The sequence below is a fragment of the Struthio camelus genome, chromosome 5 (assembly GCF_040807025.1).
Source record: "Struthio camelus isolate bStrCam1 chromosome 5, bStrCam1.hap1, whole genome shotgun sequence".
NCBI classification, from domain to species: Eukaryota; Metazoa; Chordata; class Aves; order Struthioniformes; family Struthionidae; genus Struthio; species Struthio camelus.
In genome coordinates this window covers 55,509,461-55,536,935 of record NC_090946.1, presented here as the reverse complement: position 1 = coordinate 55,536,935, position 27,475 = coordinate 55,509,461, and the positions used below count along the sequence as shown (strand labels likewise).

The 27,475-nt window shown below is 36.3% G+C and overlaps 1 protein-coding gene across 13 annotated transcripts in view; it reads left to right on the top strand.

Annotated features, from left to right (window-relative positions):
• RALGAPA1 (Ral GTPase activating protein catalytic subunit alpha 1) overlaps nucleotides 1-27,475 on the top strand; it is a 133,423-nt gene that overhangs the window by 73,936 nt on the left and 32,012 nt on the right. For all 13 annotated transcript variants that reach the window (XM_068946465.1, XM_068946467.1, XM_068946464.1 and 10 more), the window contains 9 exons: nucleotides 2,384-2,494; nucleotides 3,495-3,563; nucleotides 5,319-5,453; nucleotides 6,121-6,304; nucleotides 12,892-13,756; nucleotides 14,592-14,663; nucleotides 15,558-15,681; nucleotides 17,359-17,514; nucleotides 25,739-25,897. In XM_068946465.1, coding sequence (XP_068802566.1) covers nucleotides 2,384-2,494; nucleotides 3,495-3,563; nucleotides 5,319-5,453; nucleotides 6,121-6,304; nucleotides 12,892-13,756; nucleotides 14,592-14,663; nucleotides 15,558-15,681; nucleotides 17,359-17,514; nucleotides 25,739-25,897 — 1,875 coding nt within the window. The remainder of the gene's footprint in view (nucleotides 1-2,383; nucleotides 2,495-3,494; nucleotides 3,564-5,318; nucleotides 5,454-6,120; nucleotides 6,305-12,891; nucleotides 13,757-14,591; nucleotides 14,664-15,557; nucleotides 15,682-17,358; nucleotides 17,515-25,738; nucleotides 25,898-27,475) is intronic.

Here is a 27,475-nt window from a genome sequence, read left to right as displayed (position 1 = left end):
GCTAAATAATTTGCATAAGCCAACACTAGAAATCACTCACTCATCTTCACTTTATAGCCTGATGTTCCTTTTTTTTTTTCCCTTTTAACAAAAGATAAAAGAAAATGCTCACTGTTTTTAAGTAGTGAACAGCTGATTGTTCAAAGACTATGAAAAGTCTCCGGGTCTTTTTCTCAGGTAATTTCTTTTTCAAGTCAATAATCCAGATATTCCGTATTAGGCTGTTCTGGTTTGTCCACACCTTTGGTCCTCCCTGGTGTCAGTGACTTTGGTGTTATTCCTGCAAGTTTGTAAGGATCTTTCCAGCAATCTGGATTTGATGTCAAGTTTGTAATCATATTGTTAAGCTTTCAATTTTGTGTAATTTTTTACTTGTCACTCAGGCTTAAACGTTCAAATTGGTACTCTGCTTACTGTGCTTTTACGGTATTCTTTCACAGAATGGAGAGAGGCTGTGTTGTCAGGAAAAAAAAATGGTATTCTAGTTTTAAACCCTGGGAGGACTTGCAGGTGTAAGATGCCTGCCATGTTTTTGTTAAAAGCCAACAATAGCATGAAACTACGTACAGCGAGAAAAAAGAAGAGACAGAGAAAAAATTAACTACCCTGTGTACGCTGGTTTCCGTCTCTTTGGCTGGCTTACAAGAGCTGTTCATAGTCTTTCTTTATGCTTATATCAATACTGCAAATAAAAAAAAATGTTAATTAAAGCTTTGTGCTCCATGCTTCTGCTTAGGCTCCTGCTTGTTATTGCCTTTTCAATACCTTAAATGTAAAAAATGATGGTTTGGCTGCAGTAAGAAGCGGGCCAAGGCAGAATTTCTTCCAGTCTGTTTTCCACCCTTAATATTTTACCATCCAAAAATTTTATTCAGAAATCCTTAATTTTGTCTTCAAGCTTCATTGCCCAAGCTTTTCAACTTTCTTAAAATATTTTTAGGTTTTTGGGTTATGCCCTTCTGTGAAAGATTAGTGGAACTGGACTGATGGAGGGGACAGTCTAAGAAAACAAGAAAATACGTCCCAAGTATTTTTACAACATAACAAACCCTCTTTGAGTTCAGAAGTAGGCACCTGGCCACCTCGCAGCGTGCTCTTGCAATAGGTCCACTGCTGAATAAAGTGAGATTAACAGATGTAAACTACTTTGTTATTCTTCTAAAAAAGCAGGAATTCTAATGTCACTCACTTCTGTCCTGTGGTGAAATAGTGACAGTGCTCTTTTAGGATCCTTCCTGATAAAAGCATGAATTACCTATTTTCTGAGTGACTTGAGATTCATCAGTAGTATGGTTTGGAATACTTCCTTTCAGTAAAGAGAGAGTATTTTCTTGAGTAAGAATATATTCAAAACCCTTTCCTTGGGGATATTGCATGTAATTTTTTCTTTTGTGAAGTTTGTTCCATCTTCTGAAGTCTGTAGTTTTGCTGTGCTAATAACCGTTTTGAGTGCATATTCATCTCAGATTTGTAGGGTTTTCACGTCCTAGAAGAATAAAATTCACTTCTAAAATTCACTTTGTGTTTGTTATTTGAAGCACAGCTGAGGGTTTTAAGGCTAGTACAATGAAGGAAAAACCTCAGTTATGTTCCATGTGCGTTAAACGTTTAGGGAAGTATATCCCTGTCCCTTCATTTCTTTGTCTTCCCTGTTAGCAGTGCAGGGCAGTATGTACGTCCACTCCCAAGACCGCCGAGTAATTGGACAAATTCTTTCCAGTCTGCCTTGACCAACACTGTAACTTAAACATTTCAGTAACTGTTTAAACCAGGCTCCAGTGCAGCAACATTCTCCCACCTTGAAAAGATTACACAGAAAAAAGGAGTCAAGGGCAGGAGCCACAGTGCATTCTTTTCCACTGAAACCAATGCTGTATATAGCAGTAATTAACAAATAACAGAAAAGTTAATCTCACCGTTAGTACTGTATGTTGCGTTTTGGATACTCAGCTGTACACTTGCCTCAGTTCTCAACAAAGACCTCTGATTTCAGAATAAGATTCTTGTCTTTTTTTTCCACTGCTGTGTTAACATTAATAATTATAAGGATAACAAGAAATCAGTTCTTTCTTTTTGGCTGTTTATGATATTATACTAACCAGTCTGAGGTGTTAAAGTTAAGAGATTCCTCCCTCCCTTTCACTCGTTGTGTGCCATCCACTGATTGTCAGTCCCAAGCCTGTGATGTTAGGTGAGCCCATTAGTGTTTATGACTACAAAATAATTCCTTTTAAATTCAGTAAAACTTAATTCCATTACTCCTGTAACAGTTACATAAGGAACTCTACGCATACAACTGCTACTGAAATTCCTGACCACCTTACCTAACATACATACATGAAATCACATGTTCGTTGTTACTGTGCTGTTTTGTCTTTTCTAGTTTCCAAATAAAACAGTAGCCCAAGTTGCCTGCAGTATGTTGAACATGCTGATTCATTATGTGCATAGACTTCAAGTGTACCAGGCTGATTCACCTTTGAGAATTATTCAAGTAAGTACTTTTTTAAAAAATTGAAAATTGTGATTGTTTTAAATTTCGTAGTCAAATTTATTTTACTGAAATTAAAATGCTAGACAGAATATTGAGAAGTATGTTTCACAATGTGTTAGTGCGTTATAAAGATTACCTGATAGAACGTTAACGGCCTAGGGTCACATCACACTTGTTCGTTAACTCCAATATTAACATACAAAGTGACTATATCATGTATATTTTTTCCTCCAACAGGATTTTGTCATTATTTACATGAGAATATTATCAATAAAGTCCAAACAAAAATTTATATTAAATATCTGAAAGCAGCTATTTAATTTTAGTGAGAAGGTGCTTACTGAAAATATGAATCTGCAGTTGTATTTTGCTTATCCATGTAAGTGTTTCAGTATAAAGAAATGCATTTATTTTAAATACACCTTTATTTAGTAGGGAAGTAGACTATATCCTTTGTGAGTCTGAGCAACAGAGAAGGGGTATTAGTGTCTCCCAGGTGACTGGAAAGGGAATTGATTGGAAACTTCTTACGAGGAATAGCAAGCATTTCTCTGCTCCTGTACAATCATGTTGTTGATTAAGAGGAGGCAGGGTGTTTACAGAGTCTAGCAGTTCAAAGGAGCAATGGGGTTCAAGCAGCCCCCGTACACAGCCCTCACTAGGCTCTTTCCTGCACCCTACCTTGTCTTGAAATAAGTTTGCTTCCTGCCTGAATATTTGGAGTAGCTGTGTAGTTTTGCTGACCCTAACGCGCCTACATCAGTCAAGCGTAACATATCCTTTCAGTGTCTTCAGGGAAATTCTAAGTAAGTTTAATAGTAAAAAAAAAAAAAAAAAAAAAAAAAAAAAAGTGGCAAGGAATAGTATAATGTGGCTCAAAATAATTTATTAGAATTTAACCATAAATCTAGTATTGTGTCACGTTTACCTTCTTAACAATTATTTTTAACTTAAATATTTAAACTATATTTTTAAAGAAACCATGCTATATTTTCCACAGATTCTAATAGCAACTATTACGCATCTGCTACCCAGTACGGAAGCTTCCTCTTATGAACAGGATAAGAGGGTAACTGTTTTTCATTGCTTTTTATTGTGGCAATCTAATTCTGAAGGATTTATGACATAGCTTTATTATGAAGTTTGTTAAGATTTGCCTTAAAGTAGGGATTCAGTTCTTCAAGCGTAATACAGTATAGTCTTCACAAAATTACAGCAGATACTCTTGTATGCAAGTGAATTTCTGAAGGATTTATAGGAAAATATGCATTTAAAATTAATTGAAATGTATTGGTTTTAATAATTGGAAAGTTTTCCATCTTTTTTCTGTATCCTAAATGAACTGAAAAGTGGAATAATGCAGATTTTTCAAATGTCTCATATAGTACAAATATATTATGACTTGTAGAGAGTGCATTTATAAGCTTTTTATAAGCTTATGATTTTTTTGTGCTCCCCAAGAAGAGCCAATGATAGTCATCATCCTTCAAAATGATTGCTGTCTTTTCATATTCTCAATGGGGCTGAGACCCTTAGCTGAGATGGGCTCTCTCTTCATCTATCTGATGTTCACAGTAGTACTTTCTGCCTCCTGAAAGCTACACCTCTTCTCAGTCATTTGGCTTTGCTGTCGGCGAGAACTGTGGGAAGCAGTGACTGTTTAAACTTGGGCACTTAGTGCAGTTTGCCACTGACAGCTTTGTCATTCAGGGCCACCCAACCCAGTGGAAGCTAAAATTCATCTGTTGCTCATTTTGGCCATCAGAGATAAATTGGTGGCTAGTGTGGAACACAGCAGTATGCCAAGCTCACCACCCTTCCACTTGTGGATGGTTCCTGCAAGTGAAGTTTCCTCATGATACTGATCGTTTTATGTCAAATACCATAAAAAATTGGCTTAGCTAGTTTGGCAAACTTAGGCCTGACGGGTTTCTTAAAAATTGACTTGATATAAAAATACTCAGAGCCCTTCATTGTGTGGCTTATTAGGCAGTGCCTCTGCGATACAAAGTTGCAGTGTATTATATGAAATGAGTGTGATGTTTATATGTCTTATGATAGTAAATTTTTAGGTGGGTTTTCTTTGAAATACTTTCATTTAACTTGTAAAATATTTTGAAGAATCTTGCAACTCTTTATCTGAGCTGTTTTCTCTTCCACAGCTAAGTTTTTAAAATTATAAATAATTATTTGAAGCCAGACAGTTATTAATTATTTGGTGTTTGTAAGTCTTAATCTGATTCTGTTCTAGATTCTTTAAAATATCCCCTAGAGGGAGTTGATTCTTTCACTGAGTAGCCTACAAGAGAGAAAGCAGTTAGATTTCTTTCTTATGTTACCTGATGCTGCAGAGTGATATCGACAGATTGTGAAGGAAAAGCTGAATTACTTATAAAGCACTAAATGTAGATTAAATAGTTGAGTCTTGTGTAATCCTTGCATCACTTTACAGTGACGTTTATGCGCAGAATGGTATGTCAGCCTTACTTTGTACGTGTGTAATCTGTCATTTTAAAAACAACGTCCTACAGATTAATTTTGCAAAATTGTAGTTATCAACTTGAGCACAATATCTACTCACAGACTCTTTGTGATGAGAAGCGGTTATATGAATGATCTTTGTTAAACGTCTCAATAGATGGAGTTTTTACTCATTATATGGGATTTGAACATACAGTGGCTTTTAAACATTATTGCGTTAGATTGACTTTCTACTGAAGTTAATTTAAGAAATGAAAGTAAAGCAGAAAAGTGGAATAAAGTAATAAATGTGAAGTAGCAGGTGCTCCTTTAATTGATTTGGAATTAAAAATGTTTCTTACAGTTGGTGGTCTCTCTACTTCTGTGTTTATTGGATTGGATAATGGCCTTACCATTAAAGACCTTGCTGCAGCCTCTTCACTCTACAGGAGCAGAAAACGATAAGACTGAAAGATCTGTTCTTAATTGTATATATAAGGTATGTGTTTCTTTACTTACTGAATGAGAATTACTAGGACTAGGAATTTGGACTTCTGCCTTAGTTTTTGTACATTTTACAGTTAACTGCTTAATCTTTGGTATATGTGGAATTGTTAATTTTACCTCACATTTTGTGATGTTATTTTTTGTGTGTCGTACCAATAGCAGACACTACTGCTGTAGTAGACCAGTTATACATTTAAAACAGATGAGGCTATAGCCGTTATGTACCAGTCTGTTTTATTTAGCAATAAATATTGTCTTCAGGGATCTTTAAGGACTCAGAAGAAACATATATACTTTTTTTTGCAAGGGAGAAGGATTAAGCCTTAGACCTAGCCTATGTACTTAAAGAAGACAGGAGATCTAAAAATAAAGGTAGCTTAGTGATTTGTTGTAAGTTTTGTTTCTTGTGTTAACTTTATTGTTAAATTGCACTTCAGTGCAGACCCTTTTTTAGGAATTTTCTCTGCAGGCCTGGATTTGGTTCTGTAAACGTTAAGCATTTGAAATTATCCAGTATTTTATCCTGCCTACCTGCTTTTAACAACTTAATTAGAAAATGCAATTAGAAAATCAGAAAATAAAGCTAAACTTCATTTCTTATAAAAGTCCCGAGCAGGAATTTCAGTAGTTATTACCATGAAATCTTGTTTTTGTTCTAGGTTCTGCATGGATGTGTCTATGGATCTCAATGTTTCAGCAATCCCAAATATTTCCCTCTAAGTCTTTCTGATTTGGCATCTGTCGATTATGATCCTTTTATGCATTTGGAAAGCTTGAAAGAACCAGAACCACTACATTCCCCAGACTCAGAGCGGTCTTCTAAACTTCAGCCAGTCACTGAAGGTTTGTCAAATTGCCTGAATACGTTTTCTTTTAAAAAGGTTTTATCTTGGTTTCCAGTATTGAAGTGTTTGTCTAAAGCATAAGTTTTAAATTATGCTTAGACACTAGGTAAGGACCATTAGCGTAGAATGAGCTAACATAATTTTCAGCAATTACTGTTCGATTAACTGAAATAAGTATCTTCTGAACAACATGAAAATCAATTTGATATAGATTCTTCTGTTCTTTGTCTCAGTGAAAGTGTTAAGTTCAGCAACATGGATAAATGTTGTTTTTCAATTTGCTTTGGGCAAATTAATTTTTTTATCTTAATTTTGTTCCTTTTTGAAGAATTTTTTTCATATCTGAGTTTGCAATATTGAAAACTTCCTGTGACTTTTTTTTTTTTAACCTATCATAATTCATTGTGGATGTGTTTGTACTTTGGAAAACCCTGGAGTTATCTGGAAAGAGAGACATTTTCTGTCATCCACTTGGAACCGTAGCAGACTTGGGAATTAACATTTTCTTCAGAACACTAAAATAAAAATAGGAAATTCAAGACACTAAGATACAGAGAAGTGGCGTACATTGTACAGTGTATCCAGTAAATATCAAATGGCTTCATTGGGAATAAAATTGAAAAAGATGAGATTAAGACTGATAGCGGAAGCTCTGTGTAGTGCTATTCTCCCTCCATATTAAGTTGTTCCATTTAGGCTTCCTTATAGGTATTAAGAACCAGATAAATGCAGAAGCTCTTTGTAGCAGCTGTGTGCTAACAGCAGGTGATTTTGTGGTCTGTAGTGACTACGTGCTGTTTTTTATGTAGAGAAAATGGCTAATCATTGTGCCCTTGTCTAAGGCATGCTTCATCATCCTCAAGTACTTTTTTGGCCAAAGAATTCTAAACATAGAGCTGTCCCCTAATAAGCTCAGTATTGGATTGAACAAGTCGGATTTGAGAACTATTGGCAGGAGGAGCTGTAATTATTAAATTTACTGAAGAATGAAGCAAGGTACTGTAGTTGGCTTTTTGTCAAATGGCTGTGGTCTTATTAGTAAAAAGTAATCATCCGCTGGGTCAGAATGAAAGAGGCTTCGAAGGATTCATTCTGTCCTAATTACAGTCTCACCTATACATATTATGTAAAGCTAATATTTAAAGCATTTGCCAAAATTAACTTCCACTGCATGCTCTATTACAGTGTAGTGAATTGTAGTAGCTTTTTATGCCTGGCATCTTTTGTATTCTGTAATAATCTGTAATTATGGGTTTGCAGCAAATGCTGTGTGGCTTGTTTAATCTGACAATCTGAAAAGACAACCCTGAATAGATTTCTTTTTAAATGAATGCTAGTTGCATAAAGCCTTAGCATCGATATCTTCATTTTGCATTTCCATATATGATTGGTTCTTTTAGGATTTCTTGTTAAATTTCTAACTAAAAGCGATTTCAGAAGTTCCTTTTATCTCCCCAGGTAAGTTAAGGAAGCCCCATATGTTTTTAAAGTTCCAGGGCTCTGGAATTGTAAGTCAGACTGTGAAATTTAATTGGCAAAGTACAACATTGTAATGCAACCCCGGCCTTGCAACCTTGGCACTTCTAGCCCACGTTGCCAGGCAGAGAATAAAATTGGCAGTGTTTAACCCGTCACACAGCATCTGTTCTCTCTGGTATTGCTGGAAGAGTGATAGGAGTAAAGTTGGTAGGTAACAACCAGTCTGGGGCTTAATCAATCAATAAAGGGGTCAATTAGTGCAAGACAGCAGCACAGCAGTATGCCAATGGGTCAACCTCTTATTCAGCAGAGGAAAAGTGTTATCATGAAATCTTCTTGAAGGAATGGAAATGGGTAGGACACCAGTTGTAGAGAAATAGGGGAAATTATACAAAAGACAGGATGGAGAGTGCTAAACTCTTTCCCTAGGTCGCAAACAAAGCTGGAAGCACTGAAACAGCATTACCCTAAAGGCTGAGTTCCACACACAGTGCTCTAAGGACAGGATGCTGTTTATTAGCTTGATAGATGTGATTGATATACCCTGTTATGCCTCCCATTGCACAAGGTCGGATCCGTCACAAGTTTTACGGAGGTTTACCCACAGTGGGATGTGCTATGAGACAGCGGGGATATAGGACTTAACAGTGATACCATGTGATGGAGACAGAATCTTTTCAGAGGTTGGAGCAAGCCTTCCAATAAGTGCCAGGGTGAAGATCTGTTAAATTCTCTGAGAACAGTCACTGCAGGGAGAGGAGAGGACTGCTCCCATCTCTGCTGTAGGAAGTTTCCACGTGCTGTATCCTGCAAGGAGTCTGTTATACCTAGGGTTATCTATGAAACTGCGTCCTTGTCCTCTGGTAATGTGATAGATTGCGTTATAAGATGCTTAAAGAATAATTTTGAAATGAAGTGTTAAATATGTTAAAGGTTTATATTTAAACCTGAATGAAATTTTAGCAGTTAACAATAAAGACTGCAATAGGAAGTTTTTCCTTTCTCATCTGAGCTTGCAGACAGCAAGAAGTATGGGGTGCTGTCATACAACTGAGGAATCGCAGCGCATGTCTACGTGAAGGCTGATGAGCAGTTCCTCTAGGTAGTATCAATAATTGTTTCCTCTAGCTACAGAACAGGCATATCAGTGTTGTCTGTGCTAATTAATTGCACTTAATTAGCCTGGATTCAGTGTCACACTGATAGAGCTGTACTTTCTGCAGGACTAAAAGGAGTTTAGTGTTATAACCATTCACTGTGCAGTTTAGATGTATACAAGCTAATTTGGGCTACCTTGTGCCCTTGCAATGTGCCTGTAGTAGCACAGTTGTTAAAGATGGAAAATCTACTGGGTTACCTCCTTCTGATCTTTTACCTGTAATTGCAGGATTGTGAACGGATATAGAATGGAACTTCTCTTTGTATTAAATGACACCCAAGTTTAGGAAAAAACATAGTTGAGATTTTTATGACCTGTTTATCAGCAAGGGAGGTGGTTACATAAAAATATGTAGAGTGAAACAAAAAGTGCTCCATATCTTCTAATATTGATCGCTATCAAAATGGGACTATTGAATAGAGTCTAGTTGGATGGAAATAATATTTTAAGGGAATTTTTTCACAGTTGTAGGAAAAACATTTAATTTTCTGAAATTTCTTCTGTGGGAATACTGTTCTTCAGATCACAAATCTGTTAAAAGGAGTTGTGATTCTAAAGGATTGCGTAGATACAATTATTGCATCAATTATTAATTTCATAACTTTTCCTCTTTTTCGTATTTCTCTAAACAAACGTATTTTTAAAGTATTTTGCATAGATTGATCTTCTTCCGTAATACCTTTCAATTTCTGGTGTAAAGGTTTTCCCCATCTGATGTTCAGTCTTTGCTTTTATTTAGAAAATAGAGCTATGAAGTACTGTTAGTTTACTTTTAAAGCTTTGCTGCTGTTTGCCTTTTTATATAAAGGAGACAAAAGATACAACTTTTTAAAAACACTTTATACATGGTCCATCCAGATTAGCACCATATGTGTTTGGTGAGGACTTAAAAGAGAGGGTGTATTTTGGATCTCTCTGTACCTGAAGTCTAAAATTAGTAAGGAGTGAGACTTCCATAAGCTAATTGAAAATATAGGTGTCTAAGGTAAGCTAAGCTCTGTTAAGCTCTGTTCTCCTAAACTAAAAGAGAAGGAGAAAAACTTCCAGCGAATGATTCATCCTATCTCTGTAGTTTGTGTCTAACCAAGATGAATCACTCTGTGAAGGTGCATGATTCTTTTAGACAGCTGAAGTTAGGAGAGTTACATCTCACTCTCGGTCATTACTTTTTCTCATTACTGCCTAACTGTGGTAGTTTAGAAGACATGCAGTCGAAGTTTGAATAAAGAGTTAACAAAGCAAAGGAAATTCGGGAATCCTCCATTCATGCAGTGATATGCATTAGCGGTGACAGACTTTAGCCAGGGACTGAGGAAAAATAGCCAAAAATAGCATACTTACAGCAGATTGCCAAGTGAATCACACACACACATAAATCACGCTGCCCAAGTGAAGGATTCTGTACCATTGCAGGTAGAGTGGAGATAGGTTCACCTAGGATAACGTGTTGGTAAAGCAACGTTCTAGACTGCTTTAATATGTGATGGTACAGCCTAGTCAGCAGAATTTATGGTAAAGCTGTAATCGCTTGCATTATTGCATATTTTGGTCTGCCCTCCCGAGTATGATTTAGATATTCATTTTTAGAGTTCTAGTGTATGAAATGTCCAGTTACTCCTGGTTGAGTGCTTTGGAGAAGATGTGAGTAGAGAGCTCACTCACAACATACAAAAACTCTCAAGTATGGAGATGTGCTTAGAGGAGCAATTAATTTGCTAATATGTATCCTTTACATGGTGAGATCTTTAGGCTTTTACCACAAAACAGTAATAGTAATAACTCATATGCTACCAGTTCCCTCTCATTTCTTCAGGTTTTTCAGTAGGACTTCACTGAAGGCACTTAAACCTACTCAGTGTGAGAGTTCAAGAAGCTGAGAAATTCACATGTCCTTGCTCCTGTAAATCTCAGAAAAGTATTCTCTTATTCACCTGTGCAGTACCAGATGCTAAGGGTTTGGTCTAAATATCCTGACAGAGATGAGCCAGTAGCTGGACTGTCCAGGTACTGATTAATACGGCACTGATAAATTATACTGCAAGCATCTTACTTATTTTCTCTTTCTGTGTTGTATAAACTTGCTTACAGTTCCTTCTCACATTTCAGCAGATGGCACTGTAACTTAATTTCCTTGTGTGCTATCAATATCTGGACATTTAATTCAACCTCACTGTATGTTTTTAAATGTTTCTTAATTTTTAAACTTCAAGAAGGTTATAGATAGTCAAAATACATTTTCAGTGTTTGTCAGCTCACCCTAGTATCTAATTTGTTTGTGCCAATTTTTAATGAATTTGTCGTTAAAATATTTGAGTTTACCTGATTTTTGGAATAGTATAGAAATTAAGTTAATTTTGCCAGTCAGTAAAAGGATGTTTGCAGGCCAGATCCAGTACTCACTCTCTAAAGGCATAAAAAGGCAGACCTTCCCAAATGTCTCTTATGTGCTTTACCTAAACCATGCAAAAAATAAGCAAATGTATACTAAGTGTTGACTTTTGACCATATTACAGAACAGAATGCATTCAATGCTTCATAAGCTAAAGACCTGTCATGACAGTCAGCAGGCAATGCAAGTTTGCCTTTATTTTGCGAGTTAAAACCAATTAAGGCACATTTATACCGTAAACTGCAGAAAAGAAATCTGTTCATTAAGCATTAGCTTTTATTTTGTACAAATACGCAATATAAAGGGAAATGATTTAATTATACCATAGTTAAGTGTCTAAGAGGTTACGTTCAGTAAATACATGAAGGAAAAAGCCAGGTTATTCAGAACCTATTAGTTTGATAGCTCTTTGGTGAGAAAAAAGATGATGAGACGTGCTTCTACTGTTTTGCAATGTTTAAAATATTTTAAAGTACATGATGTAGTCCTGAAGAATGCAATCTTGATTTATGTTCCCCCTGTAATTCACAAATTCAGGGCTTCCAGGTCCTGTTGCGAGAGGTGCGGAAATATCTGCTCTGCCACATTGATCCTGTTTTCTCTTCTACCTATGATCTTCTGCAGTGTAATACTTCTGTGTATGGCTGTTATCAGCAGGCACTGTGAGCAGCTGAGGATTGTGTGCCTGATATCTTGAGTTGCTTTGAGGCCACTCTCTACTTCCTGAGTAACGTAGAATAGATTTGATAGAAGGATCCAATAACACTGGGCTAGCAGGGCTTGGTGTGAAGGTCAAGAAATTCTGATTGCAAATTCAGATAGTGTTGTATACAAGTAGGAAATATGCAAAAAAGAAGGAGGTGGCAAAGCCGTATTTACATGGATTTCACAAGGTGAATTTTACATAACTTTGGTACAATTAACTCCTGTTTCTCCCTCTGAGTTTTTCCAGCCTGAAACTTTTTCGAGTGCAGTTACAGCATGAGATTTTTCTTTTATTTTTATTTTGCTACTATTAGAGTGTGTTTGGTATACATAGCCTGGATTTTGATATGGTACTTTAAACTGATCCGGTGTCATTCCCACCTTAACCTGCAGCTTTATGCTCCCTTGGGAAATTAAGATGGACTGGAGGTTTTGTGCATGTCTGTTCCTTTGTTTTCCACAAAGTAATGGTGTGTATAAGAAAATGGACTTCTTAACAACACAGTTATGGTTTCTACTTCATCAATAATTTAAGATTTATTTTCACTAGATTAAGAAACGATGTTGAATATTTTAGAAGAACCATACTGATCACAAAAGTATGGTAATAAAATTTGTTAGGTTGTAAAACAATTAGTCCTTAGCATCTTTATATTATGATATATCTTGCTATTCTTGTATAAGACCAATATTCTTCAAAACGTACATTTTTCCATTATTGAGTTGACTCCATTGTAACCCTGCAGCGCTTATCCTTTGTTTAAAACTCCCAAGGAAGAAGGACCAAAAGAAATATGTAAACCTGTGTTGTTTTCCCAACTCTATTTTAAACCCTGTATTCTTTCTCTCACAGTGAAAACTCACATACAACAAGGACTAATTTCTGTTGCTGCTCGTACTGTGATAACACATCTAGTCAACCACTTAGGCCACTATCCTATGAGCGGAGGTCCTGCTATGCTAACTAGTCAAGTGTGTGAAAACAATGATAATCCATACAGTGAAAGTCCTGAACTTTCTCCGGAACTTTTTGAGAACCCAAACCTGCAGTTCTTTGTGTTAAACAATACTTCCCTGGTGTCTTGTATACAAATCCAAGCAGAAGAAGACATGCCTGGAGGAGGACTGTCAGCTGGACTTGCATCTGCTAATTCAAATGTCAGAATTATAGTGCGTGATCTATCTGGCAAATACTCATGGGATTCTGCCATTTTGTATGGACCAACATCTTTATGTGGATCATCACAACAAACATCTTTTGCACTTTCTTTATCTCAGCAAGAAAAAACAGAAGATGCTCTTTCATCGTACGAGCATATGGAAGATGTATCCGCAAGGGATGGAATTACACTCCAAGTTAAAAGGAAATTTAGAGACACAGTACCAACATGGGATACAATTAGGGATGAAGAAGATGCCCTTGATGAGCTCTTGCAGTATTTAGGTGTTACAAGCCCTGAATGCTTACAGAGAACTGGTGTCTCACTCAACATTCCTGCTCCTCAGCCAGTCTGCATCTCAGAAAAGCAGGAGAATGATGTCATCAATGCAATTCTGAAACAGCACACAGAAGAGAGGGAGTTTGTTGAAAAACACTTCAATGATTTAAATATGAGGGCTGTGGAGCAGGATGAGCCAACCTCACAAAAGCCCCAGTCAGCATTTTACTACTGCAGATTGCTTCTCAGTATACTGGGAATGAATTCTTGGGATAAAAGGTAAAAAGGAAAGACAAGACCCAGCGTTAAAGAAATCTTTTTTTTTTTCTTTTTAAAGTTGTGCAACTCTTGCTGTGTCCTAGCAGTTGACCATAGAGTGAGTTAATCAAAAATACCCCTGGCCAGCCAACAAATGTATTTAAGATGGGAGGGACTGTGCAGCCCAGGGGGAAAATGGCAGGTTCTTCTGCATTTCAATCTGTCGTTTAGATAGAAGGGAGGAGCCTGTTGCCTTTATTGCCATTTATGTCTTTTTCTAATAACAGTGTTGGAAGGAGATTGGAAGAAGTGCTAGCCTTTCTAATAATCCTTTCACCAGCTGTACTAAGGGGTGTTTTTCTTTAAATTATTATAGCTTCTGGGTGATCGTTGCGCTATGTTCTGTTCTCTTCTGCAATTCAGAAGAGCAAAAGCTCAGTGTTTAATGCTATCACTCACTAGAGCAGTCGATTGCGTGAGTGTCTTTTGTCACTAAGCATGTATATTTTGGCATAGGGAAGTGCAGATTATATATGCATCACAGGGAGTTCTGTCCATTCTTCTGTACAGAGGAGATTGATCACAGCTGGATCCAATAAGTTGACAGAAGAAAGTGGAAAGACGTAAAGGTTGTTCTCAGGGCTACAATGGATATAGAAGATGTCCTAGAGTAAAAAATTGCTTGTATGTTTTTGAAAGATATTTCAATCATTTTATTAAAAAGGGCAGTTGAAAAGGCAAACACATTTGTTGACTGTTTGTTGAATGGAAGTGGAAATGTTCTTGTGCATTTCTTGTGCTGTTCTGTATCCATCACTGAACAGGTCATAAAAGTGTTACAAATGTCTCTGTTTAGACGGAGCTTTCATCTCTTGAAGAAAAATGAAAAGTTACTTCGAGAACTCAGAAATTTGGACTCAAGACAATGGTAAATTCTTCTTATGACTACTTATTTAATGAGCACTTATACTTAAATGATTCTGGTTTATATAGATGGGAAACTTTAAAAAAATTGTGAATAGTCCATGTATTTTGCACTATATTTGGAGATATTATTTGTAGAATGAAATTCTACAAACAGAGTATCATGAAGAAGAATAAACTCCAAATAAGCTGTGAAAATTATGAACGTTTTGATGAATAACACATTAGAATACAGAATAGTTGGGGCAGGGAAAATTTTAGAAGTGGGAGGACAGGCAGATTATTTTGCTTTAGAGGCTGAATGCAATCAAAGTAGCCTGACCGTTTCTGCCAGAGCAGATTTATGATACTCTCGCGATCATCACACTTTTGAATAATGAGTCAGAAAAGTGTGAGAAACTGCTTTCAATTGCTCCAGTGTCTGTCTTAACAGTTAGGAGGCTGGGAACAGAAGACATTGCTATAGTACTTAAAGGTACTTAACTCATCAGCGTAAGAAGCATCTGCTACAACATTCACAAGGCATGTTGTTAAAGTGTAGTGCAATGTAAATAATGCCGGTGTTATAGGTTTTTCAAAACTCCAACTATTCCTGGTAGCAGTTGATACTGATAGCGCCATCCGACATATGTCAGTGATGAAAGGGCATTTGCAGGGGTAAATGCTTTAGCACATAGCAAAACTGCAAGCTCCAGAAAAGACCAGACCAGATTCTCAAAAGAAAATGGGAGTACGGAAATACGGAAGGTATTCAAAGAAGAAGCCATATAGTTGCGCTATACTTCCACTATCTTGTTCCGAGTTTTACAAGCCTTGCTCTGTGTGTAGTGTTTGCATATGTTGGTTTCATATTGATTTCAAAGGCCCTGTCATTCAGTGACCATCCTGTGTTTTACAGCCGAGAGACACACAAGATCGCAGTGTTTTATGTTGCTGAGGGACAAGAAGATAAACACTCCATTCTTACTAATACTGGGGGAAGTCAAGCCTATGAGGATTTTGTAGCCGGCCTTGGCTGGGAGGTATTTATTAAAAAAATGTTATCCTCAGTTTGTTTATATAGAAAATTATAAATCACTCTAGATCTTCTAATTCTTTGGATTGTTAATATTATTCACAAGTACAGTTTTGCAAGTAGGATATACAGAGAAGAATTCTGGTTTTAGTTTAATTTCCAATACTGGCTATTTATAGATGAGGTTTTTTTTGATTTCGGAAAGTCTGTGCGGTCAAAGATGATTCAGTAATGTGCACTCCTGTACGTGGCTTTCAGATGCTGACTAGGCTGTATCTTGATTGCCCTGTGGGTCTGTAAAGTGTTAAGTCCATGACAGTGTGAGCTTTTTTTTCAAGTTTGAAAATCCAAAAAGTAAGAGCATGCAGTTTCTCTTATGTTCCCTTCCCCCTGCCTTCCACTGCAGCATGTATCTGTTCACACACTCCGCTCTCATGTCTCTTCCAGCAGGCAGAAATACTGTGATATACCTCGTCATCTATGTAGAACTGCCGCTATTTAATCATTAGCTTGATAGTGTTATAAGGATTTCCTTTTCTGCATCCTCTCTTTCTGACTGCACAGGATTAATTTCCACTGTAATGAATTGTGAGTAAAGTTCAGCTCAGATGTGTCCCACAAAAGCACAGGAATCACTCCTGCTTTTGGCTGTCCATATCAGTAATTCTTCACTTTTTGTGTTCCTGTTGCAACTTGTCCGAGTGTCCCTAATCTTTGTTCCTTTTCTTACACCTTAAGAATGTAAGAGGGCTACTAGATTAACTGTGGGGCTAATGAGTCTGACTTTTCCATAGGAACAGAAGAAAACTACTAAAGCTCTGCCCACTCCATCACATACAATGTTTTCCTACATTCTCAATTCTTCAGGAGAAAAAAAATCACATTAGTTTCTTCAAGTATCTTCTGTCAGTGGATTAATTTTAGTAGCTAGATTAATTTAGGTTATTTAGGTTAATATTTCATGAGGACATATCAGATATTTTAACTTCTTAACATTAAATTCTGGATCTTATTATTAACATAAAAGCAAATATATCCCCTGTGAGCTGAGATTAATGTATTCTCATTTGTGATATAACTTTCTTTAGGCACTGCTGCAAAAGTGAAATAGCACATTAAACATGGTCAGTTATTTCAGCATCGAACTATTTCCCATAGAGTTAACACTTACAAACTTTTCTATGAATTTTTGGTTAGCTTCCATTGTTTTTTTTTTTTTTTCATTTTCACAGAATGAATATTTGTTGGAAAAGATATGGAAGGTAGCAAGGCAATTTGAAATTGTCTGGCTCTCATGCAGGATTTCTTCAGGGGTCAGTTCAGGGCTGATGTAGTATCAGAGAATTTTTAAAAATTCAAAAAGCGCACACAAGTGACTCCGGTCAACTAACGAGGAACTAATCCTGTAAGCGTTTCCCTCGCTTTCTGCTCTCTAACCTTGTCTTCCTCTCAGCATCTGTGATGGTCATGGAATATAGAATGACACTGCACTGCAGTTGATTTCCAGTCTAATTAGTTAATCTGAGCTCTTTCAGATAAACATAATAGTACCATTGAATCTATTGTGAAAAAGGCCTTCAATTTTTTGAATTTATTTGAAAATGCATTTTAAAAAACTTTATCTACATAATTTTGTTATCATCTAATTTTTTTTCTTCTTATGTTTCCTGGGCTTTGCTTATAGGTAAATCTCACAAATCATTGTGGTTTTATGGGAGGACTGCAAAAAAACAAAAGCACTGGATTGACCACTCCATATTTTGCTACCTCAACAGTAGAGGTAATGTTTCATGTATCAACAAGAATGCCCTCTGATTCAGACGACTCTTTAACAAAAAAGGTAGGTATCTAAATAACAAGCTTTCCTTTAATAATAAAGCAGGAAAAACTTGAGAAGTCATTCTAAAAAGAAAATTCAGTAATTTTTTCTAAAAAATCATTAAATGTCATAATACCTTTACCTCCTAATAGTCTGTATTTTGTTGCATTAGGTTGAGCCATATACATTATTCTCTACCAAACTTTAATTTTGCCATAGGGCCGATTTTTGCCATCATTGGAAATGTTGCTGACAGCACCTAAATAGCGGTGAAAAATGAAGGGAGGTAAAAGTTTGGGTAGAAGAAAAAGCAGAACATTTCATTGATAATCTAGTACTTTGAGACTTCAAATGCAGACTAATGAATTCTTAGAATATTTGAATATTCTAATATTCTGTTATTAGAATATTCTTAGAATATACTTTCGAAGATGACTTGTTCACTTAAGAGTCATGCTATTTATTTACATAATTTTTCATTTTTAAAAATAAAACTTAAAAATTAAGAATTTAACACTGTTTGTTGTATATAGTGAATATTGTTTTGGAGCAGGCACAAATGCTCAATAGCGATGTGGTCTCCCATAGCCACACTAAGAAAAAATGGTTTTCTGTATTGGTATTTTTTTCCTTAGAATTTAATAAATTCCACATTAGTGATAATAAGTTAAGGTCAAGAACATGTGTCCTATTATAAATGAACAATTGGCTATCATTAGACTGTCGCCTGTCCTCCGTACATATATCTTCGGATGTGCTAATCCATTCAGTAGACACATTAATGAGCACTGGTTGAAGTGTAATATTGGAAGAACTGAAGCTGGTTGACCTCAGCATGGAGTTTAATACTTGTAATTAAATTAGATAGTAGACAGTTAGTATAGAGAGAAATAGCCATGCCTCTGGCAAACTTCAATTATTAATGACTTTTTTGTTCTTTGTGTTCAACTTGAAGAAAAAATATTATTATTATTATTATTGTTATTGTTATTATTATAAACTGACTATGAGTTCTAACTTCTCGCAGTGCCATCTTAGCTTTTTTTTTTATTATTATTAAAAATATTTTTTCTTGTGTGCCCACAGTGCTGGGTCCCTTCCGTTCTTTATTTCATGAGGTATAGGCAGCATAATGCTTAGGTTGTTAAATGATTTATAAATATATTTTAGTAGAAAAATAGCTAACTTCAAAATAAGATTGTTGCTCTTGTTGTAGTCCTGTAAGTTGACTGGCTTCTATATTTTTAAATGGAAACGTGGTTTTATAAAACACAGCTTATCACTTTCCTTGCAATGTTTGTTTATAATCTGTTTAAATTAGAGCATTAGAAAGTGTTGACAAGGGAAAAGATGGGTCGTAGTGAAAACTGACTCACTTTTCTTAGATAATTTTGCAAATGCTGTAGGCTGCAGCAGAACACAGAGGCAAGCTCTCGTGCCTGTTTCCGGGAGCGTTCTGCATCTGCGTGCAGCTGCTCCTGCCGGCCGGGCTGCAGTGCTGGGCCAGGCCTCCCGTGTTCTAGCTTGTGCAAATGGTGTCGGCTGGACTTTTTAACAACTCCAGTTTGCCTCGGGCCTCTTTCTCTCCTCTGTCACCCACAGTTGCACTCTTCACTAGTTTAGAATACTTGAACTCTGGATAGATATGACAGCAGGATATATATCAGGACTTTGGGATTATATTCTTAGTTCAGCTGCTGATGGGGCATTTAACTTTATTCAGGCTACTTCATTTCTGTGTGACTTCCTTTTCCTCCTCTTCCTGTGTGTGTTTTTTATTGTTCTTTTAAAGCCCAGTTTCCCAGTGAATGAAGGTCTGTGTGCCTGTCTTGATGTCTGGCCTCCCTTCCCTAATAACTTTTGGCCCATTTCAACTGAATCTAATAGAGATTTCAAAGGTGTTAATTTCACATGTGTTTAATGAAGATAGGCTAGGTAAAGGAGAGAAAGTGAGGGAGACTCTTAGTGTTCCTACTCAGCATGTGTGGGAAGAAGTATTAGGCATCAGTGAAACAGCATCAGAGAGAAATGTGATGAATGTTTTCCCAAACTTGAGGAAAAACATCGAATGAAGTTGCATCTTGGGAGAAACCAAACAAATAAAGCAGGAGACACGAGTAGGGAAACAGGCTTAATTCTTTCTCTTGGTTCTGCAACTACTTGTACTGCTTGGGCTGTGATCGCCTCAAGAAAAGGGATGTCTTTTATCAGGTGCTGTCCAGCACCAGCGCACCCTGTAGTGGACCTCTAATATCATCTGAGAGCTCTGTGTGTGCTAACAGTCGTAATTATTCTGAGTGCATGTACTGTTCATGACCTCCAGACAAACAGAGTTTTGAGGTTCTCTACAGATCTTCCATGCATTGTCTTTGTCTATTTCATTCAAAGAACGAAAACTAAGCAAACTTGCAGCAGTTGGCTTAGAACTGCTGCTATTTTTTATATTGTAGATGTGCCTAGAGGTACATGATAGGTTCATCTTATAAATGGAAATTAAATTACATTAAAACAAAACTTCTTCCTGCCAGTCCAGCCACTGCAAAATCAAGATTCTGCTGCTTGAGAGGTCAAGCCAATTTTAAACTTATTTTCCGTCAATCTTACTGAGTAGTAAATAAAACTTTTAAGTATCTTGGATACCTCTGAAGCATTGGGCTCTGAAGACATGAACAAAGCAAAAAAATAGCATGAATTCAGGAAGAACGGATGAAAACCTTCTGATCGTATAAGGAACCTAACAGTCAAATACATATATTTTAATGGGCAAATTATAAATGAAAGGTTTAATGCCTATAATTCAACCTTTTTTTGTCCTTCAAATTAAAAGTTAGAGTAGAAGGCATTTACACTACTTGCAAGAGTAAACTTGCAGAGAAAGCAACAGAATTAAATGAAACCGTGAAGACTCTGAGTTCACAAAGCGAAAAAGCTCACGTATGTGCTCCTGCAGCCTACCACCTGGCCTCCTCCTCCCTCCTTAGCCTCATAAATAAGTGAAAATGAAGATCTTTTATATAAAAGATATTTAAATTAAAAGTAGTAATGTTGTTAACTGCTAGAACACTAATTCATCATGGGCTTCAGGTGTATTGCGTGATTCAAGGTTATGAGAGACGTTATCCCCACCACATAAAAGAATTATAACTCCCAGTATTTTTAGGTTTTTTTTTTAATTCTGGAATTAATATGTACTGAGAAGTTTAAGGTTTATAAATGTAAATCATCAGTACAATTTTTTTTGGAGTTACAATTGCATACACACATTGCTTTACTGAAAAAAAAAAGAAAAGAAAAATTGTAATTCTTGGAACGAGATTTCATGAAAAATTCAACCGTAGGGTAAATATGCTTTAGACAGCAGGGCTGCCTACTGCAGGTAATGGGCAAAACTAGCTACAGTAAGCCATTACTTCACAAATGTTTTTGCTTTTGCTTCTGTTCTTTTTATAATGAACACTTTCATTTCTGAAGAAGAAACAGAGTTGAGGGCTAGCTGTTGTGTTATAAGAAAATATAATAGCCTTTTTTCTCCCTCCTTTAGGTAAGTGGGTATTAGAAATTACAGTAATTTTGGCAAGAGTTCAAGGGTTAATGCAACTGATAAATAAAAGGAATTTTCTGTAAATTGAGCCCTGCATTATTTCACTTGTCTTGCCTTTCCAAACCTAACTCATTTAATTTTAAAAAGTAAATACTTAAATTCTTCCTGACAGTGTGCTTTGCTTTTACTATCGTTTATTACTTCAATTATACTTGGTATCACTTAGAACAATCTGCCATTTGGAAATTTCAGTATAGCCTGCAGCTTAGTATTAAGTCTGGCTGCTATTGTAACATGTACAGCATATGACACTAATGCATCAAAATTAGATTTGATCATCCCTCCTGGTTATATTTATTTCACGTTTCTTTTGTATTCAGTTAACATAAACGTATTAGGAAAGCTGACACATGATGATGGCTATAGAGTAAGAATATTTTAAAGTATTTTGAGTTAAATTTGAAATTTCAGGTGACCTGAATGTTGTTCATTTTTATATATTTATTTTAATGGAGTAGAGTTTCAAAGCAAACTTAAAAAATCAGTTTGTCTCTGACATCTCCTCAGGGCTGTCTTCCCGTCAGCTCAGGTTTAAAATGGCTAAAAGAGAACTCTTAATCTCTTTCTCATTGCCACCTCTCTGGATCACCATGGATAACATGACCATTGTGCCTGTCACTTGTGCCCACAGCCAGAAATCATCTTTAATTTGGTCCACTCTCTGGATTCTTACATTCACTGTGTTCTTAAGACTCAGTCCTTTTTATGTAACATTTCTTGCAATATAGCCTTTTCTTGTCCGTATGCACAAATGACATTTATCTATATCCTAAGAAAGTCATTTTCCTAATCTTTCATGCCTTTTTACAGTATTTTTTTGCATTTGTCCATCTCCATTTTGTCTCTTAGATTATAAACTCTCCGAAACAGTTTGATCTGCATTTGTACAGTATTTAGCGTATTAGAATATTGATATGTAACTGCAATTCTGGATGTTTCAGCTCTGGTATATTAACAGTTACTTGAAGTATTGACATTATTTTAGTGATTTGTGTTGTTTGGATTATTGTTTGAAATCCCTAACAAGAATTTGCACTCTCTTTTGCTTATTGTCATTTATGCACATAGGAAGCTGTAAGTTTTAGAGTTTATTATCTTAGGAAGATGAGATCAGGAACTGAGTTTAAGGGTATAATGGTTTGCACAACTAGTAATTAGTTTTGTGTAACTGTTTACCAAAATTTCAGTCTTGGTACCTGCATATCCCGTGTGCACCAAATCTGATACTGTTAAATAACATTGGGATGACACCTTCTTCTGGGATACCATGTTGCTCTCTGTCCTTAGGATTCAATGGACAGAGGTGGCTATAGCTCAGTATCTTTGTACCCTTCATGTCCAGGAGGTTGAATTCTGGGATGCCTCCAGTCCAATACCGCGACATAAAGAACCCAGATTAAAGCTGAAAGGTCAGGCTCTGGCCCTTCTCTGGTGTAATAATTCCAGTGAATGATGGTTTCTTCTAATGTTTGCTGTGCTTGTAGGAGAGCTTTGTTGTGGAGCACTGCTCAATTTCAAGGTCCTTCAATAGGAAACTGAAAAATGAAGACGAAAAACTGAAATTCTTCTTTCTAAAAAGTTCATGCAAAACCTCACAGTCCTTGGAAAACTTTTCAAGACAATTTCCAGGTATTGGACCTCTTCCATGAATGGAAGGGTATTGAGTAACGTTACCACCATTCAAGCTTTCTCATCAGCTTTACTTGCTGACCGTGGTGAGGACTTCTGAAAGAGGCAATAAGGAGCACTATGTTAGGATCAGAGCTTATTCTGAACTACTCTTGAAGAAAGAACAGAATGACTTACCCAACACTTAATTCTTCTCCAAACATAAAATCAGCAATACCCAACCTTGTATACCAGTCTATTCTTTTGTCATTTTTCTGCCTCCTATAATGGAAGCAAAGCATTGATCACAGTTTTGGTCTTGAGTACTCTACGTCTGTTTGTAAACCAGGATACACATCTTATATCATCATCCACCTACTTGCACCATCTGATTTTGACTCTCAGTGCATTGTATGTCACAGAGATGCCTTTCTACACTTTCTTTAACTTGAGTCTTTGTCCAGTCGTTCTTAGTAGTGATCATGAGACAAAACACATCTTGCAGGACTTGGAACTCAGTGGAATAATGTAATTCCTTTTCCTCTGAAGTTAGTTGGCGCTTTCACCCTGGAATGTATCCTCACACCTCTATGAGGGCATAAAACAAACTTTCAGAATGGAGAGAAAAATCCCTAATGACTTCAGTTCACTTAGCATCCAGAAATATGTGCCCCTTGTCCTCCCTGTGAAATAATTATATGTACACTGTTATCACTCTACAGAATCAATTTCAGTCTGATTTGACAGCATACATCAGTAGTGATGCTCAGTCTTGTTATCCATCCCAAATGTGCAGCAAGAATTGATGTCCTGCCTTGTTAGGTGGGTAGTGTTCAATACTCTCATGTAATGGCCAGTTCTGCATCTGCAGGTTTCAGTAACTGGTATGTGGACCTATGCACAGGGGCAACCTTTGGCTAATGGAATTCAGAGATGATGATGCCCTCAAGAAACTGTGCTAGCTAAACTGTCTTAAAGTTGGATGTATCAGTCCTAGTTCTGCTTTGTGGCTATCAGTTCAATAAGGGTGTGCCAGATAGCCACCCATCAGCCTAGGACCATGCAGTTTTTTCGTGCTTCATAAGACTTCATTTCTAAACAGACTTGCCTCTTGCTTTCTCCTTTGTTAGGTGGTCTCATCCTTCCTGAGTCTTTAGGTTGCTTCTAAGGGAGGGCCCATCAGTCCCTCTTGCCCTTCTGTCATTATCATATTTCAACAGATAGTTTGACTGTCACTTCACTTAGGAAGGCAGAAGAGGTTCAGGCCCTCAGAAAAATTCCACAGTTAGTTGTCTTTGGCAATGCTAGTCATCCCTAAGTGTCATCCAAAGTTTCTGCAACTGATGTATGCAGTTCTTCACATCAGCCATTCAGGTTGCTGCCTGATTTTGTTCTAATCTAGACAAATAAAATTCAACATCCTGAATGTTGTTATAACCAGTTCTTTTGTTGACTTGGGCTTATAAGTGGCACAGAACATCTCTAAGTAACAACGATGTTCAAAATAATTCAGCCATCTACAAAAGAGGCAAGCAAAACTCACTTCAAAGGAACTGTGATCATTGTAGATTACATATATGTGTGATCTGGTCCAGACAAAACAAGTGACTTGTTTGACATCACACAGGATCTCTGTATTGATACTGTCTATCTTTACCTAGTCTAATACTGAAGAAAATCCTTTTCTTGTAGGAATACAGCACTGGTTTTCAGCCTGATACAGTTCAAAGCTGGGAAATAAGAGCAGAGTTTTTCTTTTTCTTTTTTTTTTAAGGCTGCTACTGACAGCCGGTATAAGCCGTTAGTTAAGACCAAAATAGCATTCCAGAAGGTTTTATAATATAAACAAGCGAATATTTGCAATTAAATTTCTCTAGCAACTCTATATACATTTTGCTTTTTTTAAAAGTGCAGTCATATTCTGCAAATGAATACCTAAAATTGTTGCCTCTTTTTATAAAAGATGTCCTGCTATGCGCTCAGATTAGTATCTATGTGTTACCTGTTAACAGCAGTTCACAGTGCTGTCCTTTGAATAATATCAAGACAATTGTTTGACAAACTCCAGTTAGCTAAAGCCGTCCAAACAAACTGAAAACTGTGGGTGAAGAAAATTGTCAGGTATAACTGATGATGCACAACAAGAAAAAAAATGAGTTTCTGCCTTGAATTTTCAGAAATGACCCATATTGGAAGGAAACTTCTTTTTTAATAATATGAATGTATTTTGATCGGTATACATAAAGCCTCTTTTTCCACGATGTTAGTGGTTGTTTTTTGGATAGTATTGTTTACCATCCAGAAAGGACATTTTGGACTCTCAGAGCAGAAATTTCAAAAGTGTTCATGATACTCCTTGGTGTGGTTATATGATTAGAACTGAAGGTACCTCACTGATTTGATGAATCAATTTGAGCAAGAAATTTTTCAAGAATTTTTTTTTTTTTTACTTTTATAAAGTTTTACAGATTTCATCAGAAAATTAACATTTAGTTAGTCTGAGGCCATAGAAAATAAACTCACTATCCTTCTTTAAAAAGCTTTTTGTCTGTGGTAGCCAATCTGGAATTTGACTAGAGTGATGTGGTTAAAGATGGTTCAGATGCTTATCTTTTAAACAGATGTTCGTCCATATACTTTTAAAATTCCTGTAGAAAACTCTGAATTTAGTAACTTGCTGCCTATTAAAAAGTGATGGCACACTTGAAAGCATTTTAGTAAATCAGATTGAATCACTGAGTATTCTAAGATAATTTCAACAAAATTTTACCTTTCAGTATTCTATATTGTCATGTCTCTTCATTTAACTAAGTCATTGACATCAGTATATAAAAAGTTACAGCACAAACTAAAACTATAAACCACTGCTGTGACTGAAAACTTAAGTGCACTATAGTGTAATTTATCTTATTCATTTTTCTTATATTCCTTTTTAGTATATTTGTCCTTTTGGAACATGAATCTGAAGTGTAGCTGTAGGGCTGTAGATATATTTAAACTATTTAAACTGATGTGGTTTTATCCCTGCTTTTCCAGCTAAGACATTTAGGAAATGATGAAGTACACATTGTCTGGTCTGAACATACTCGAGATTATAGAAGAGGAATAATTCCAACAGAATTTGGTGATGTTCTTATAGTTATCTATCCCATGAAAAACCACATGTTCAGTATCCAGATCATGAAAAAACCTGAGGTAAGGGGTTTGTTTGTGTGCGTGTGTGTGTGTGCGTGTGTGTGTGTTTCCTTTATATGCTTAGGATGAACTGAGTTTTGTTTTGATTGTGGTTTTTTTGATTGACCCAATGAGGTAGTCTGTCTTTTACATTGACAGTTGCAATGGTTGGTAGGAGGAGGAAGAACTCAGTGAGTGCAATGCATATGTAAAAGAAAGAACTTGAAATTACAGAGCCCCGATCCTATCAAGCATATCTGCCAATATCATAAACTACAAACAAAGCCGCAATATTTTGCATAATAATTTAAATACTAAGCTAAACTTTGCAATCTGTTTTTTATCAAATTTGATACATGACTTTGGTAGCTGAATCACGTCCTGCTCCAGCTTTCTCCATCTGTGTCATATTCCCCTTTCTTCTTCCTCTCAAAGCCAGTTTTCATCTCCTCCTTGACTCTGCACAGGAGTTTGGACGCTAATTCAATGAAGCAGAGACTATTCAGCTCTTAGGCGTATGAACACACGTTTTTTGTAATGACTGCTCGAATGTCTCTGCAGCCTCTGTTCTTAAAACAGGGGTTTAGGGTACCGAGCACTGACGGAGTAAAAGTAGTTGTGAGTATCTCTACTGAATAATTTCTGTGCATGATGTCACTTGCCATGCATTTTTATATTTTAAGTGTTTCATTGTTCTTGCTAGAAGCACTAAGATTAATAAATTAGGTATGACATAAATAGGAATCCCTCCATATGATATTGCCTCTCTCTGATGATACGTGTGGAATGATATCCGTATGTGGTCCTGTTATTACTGGGCTACTTATATTTTTAATTAATAGCTAATTCTTTTTCTTAATAGTTTAAGTATAAAGAGGTGCATTATTGGCAGAGGGATTAAGAGAGAAAAAGAAAACTGCTGAGAGAAAGGAATGTTATTATTCCAACATGAAGTCCTCATCTTTGAAAAATGAGTGCCTTCTATCAGATTTCAGTATTTTCAAAACTACATTAAATGACTGATGGCAGAAATAATACAGAGATCTAAAAATCTTTTGCAGTGTGAGTATCGTCTTAGCAGGGAGAGTATTATTTAGTGTATTCTGCTCCCATTCCAGACCATATACACAACCTTTGCTATTTAGAAGCTTTATGCTAGCAGCCTCAGAACCTTATTAGCACACACAGAAAAGTGTGCAAAGTGATGACTGATCATAAAAAAAACGTAAGGCCAAAGCATAGGAACCAACTGTTCTATGAACCTTTTGGGTGTCATCTTTACAGAGCATCCAAGTTTTCTACTGATCTCAGTGTAACTTTTGAACAAGTAAAGCTTTCCACATAAAGTCTGAATTTGCAGATATGTCTGATGATTAGCTGTCTGTCCGTGCATAGATGTGCACAATTTGTCATTTTCGAGGCTTTCCCATAGCTATTATGATGAGAATTTTATTTTGGTTTTAAAATATTAAGAAAAAAGCATGTAGATGTTCGTTGGTCATATAGTTACCTCTCAAAGTGAGTTTAATTATATTGTTCATGCATATACACATACAAGCACCCTCCCCACCCTCTTTTTCTCTCAATATAGAATCAAAT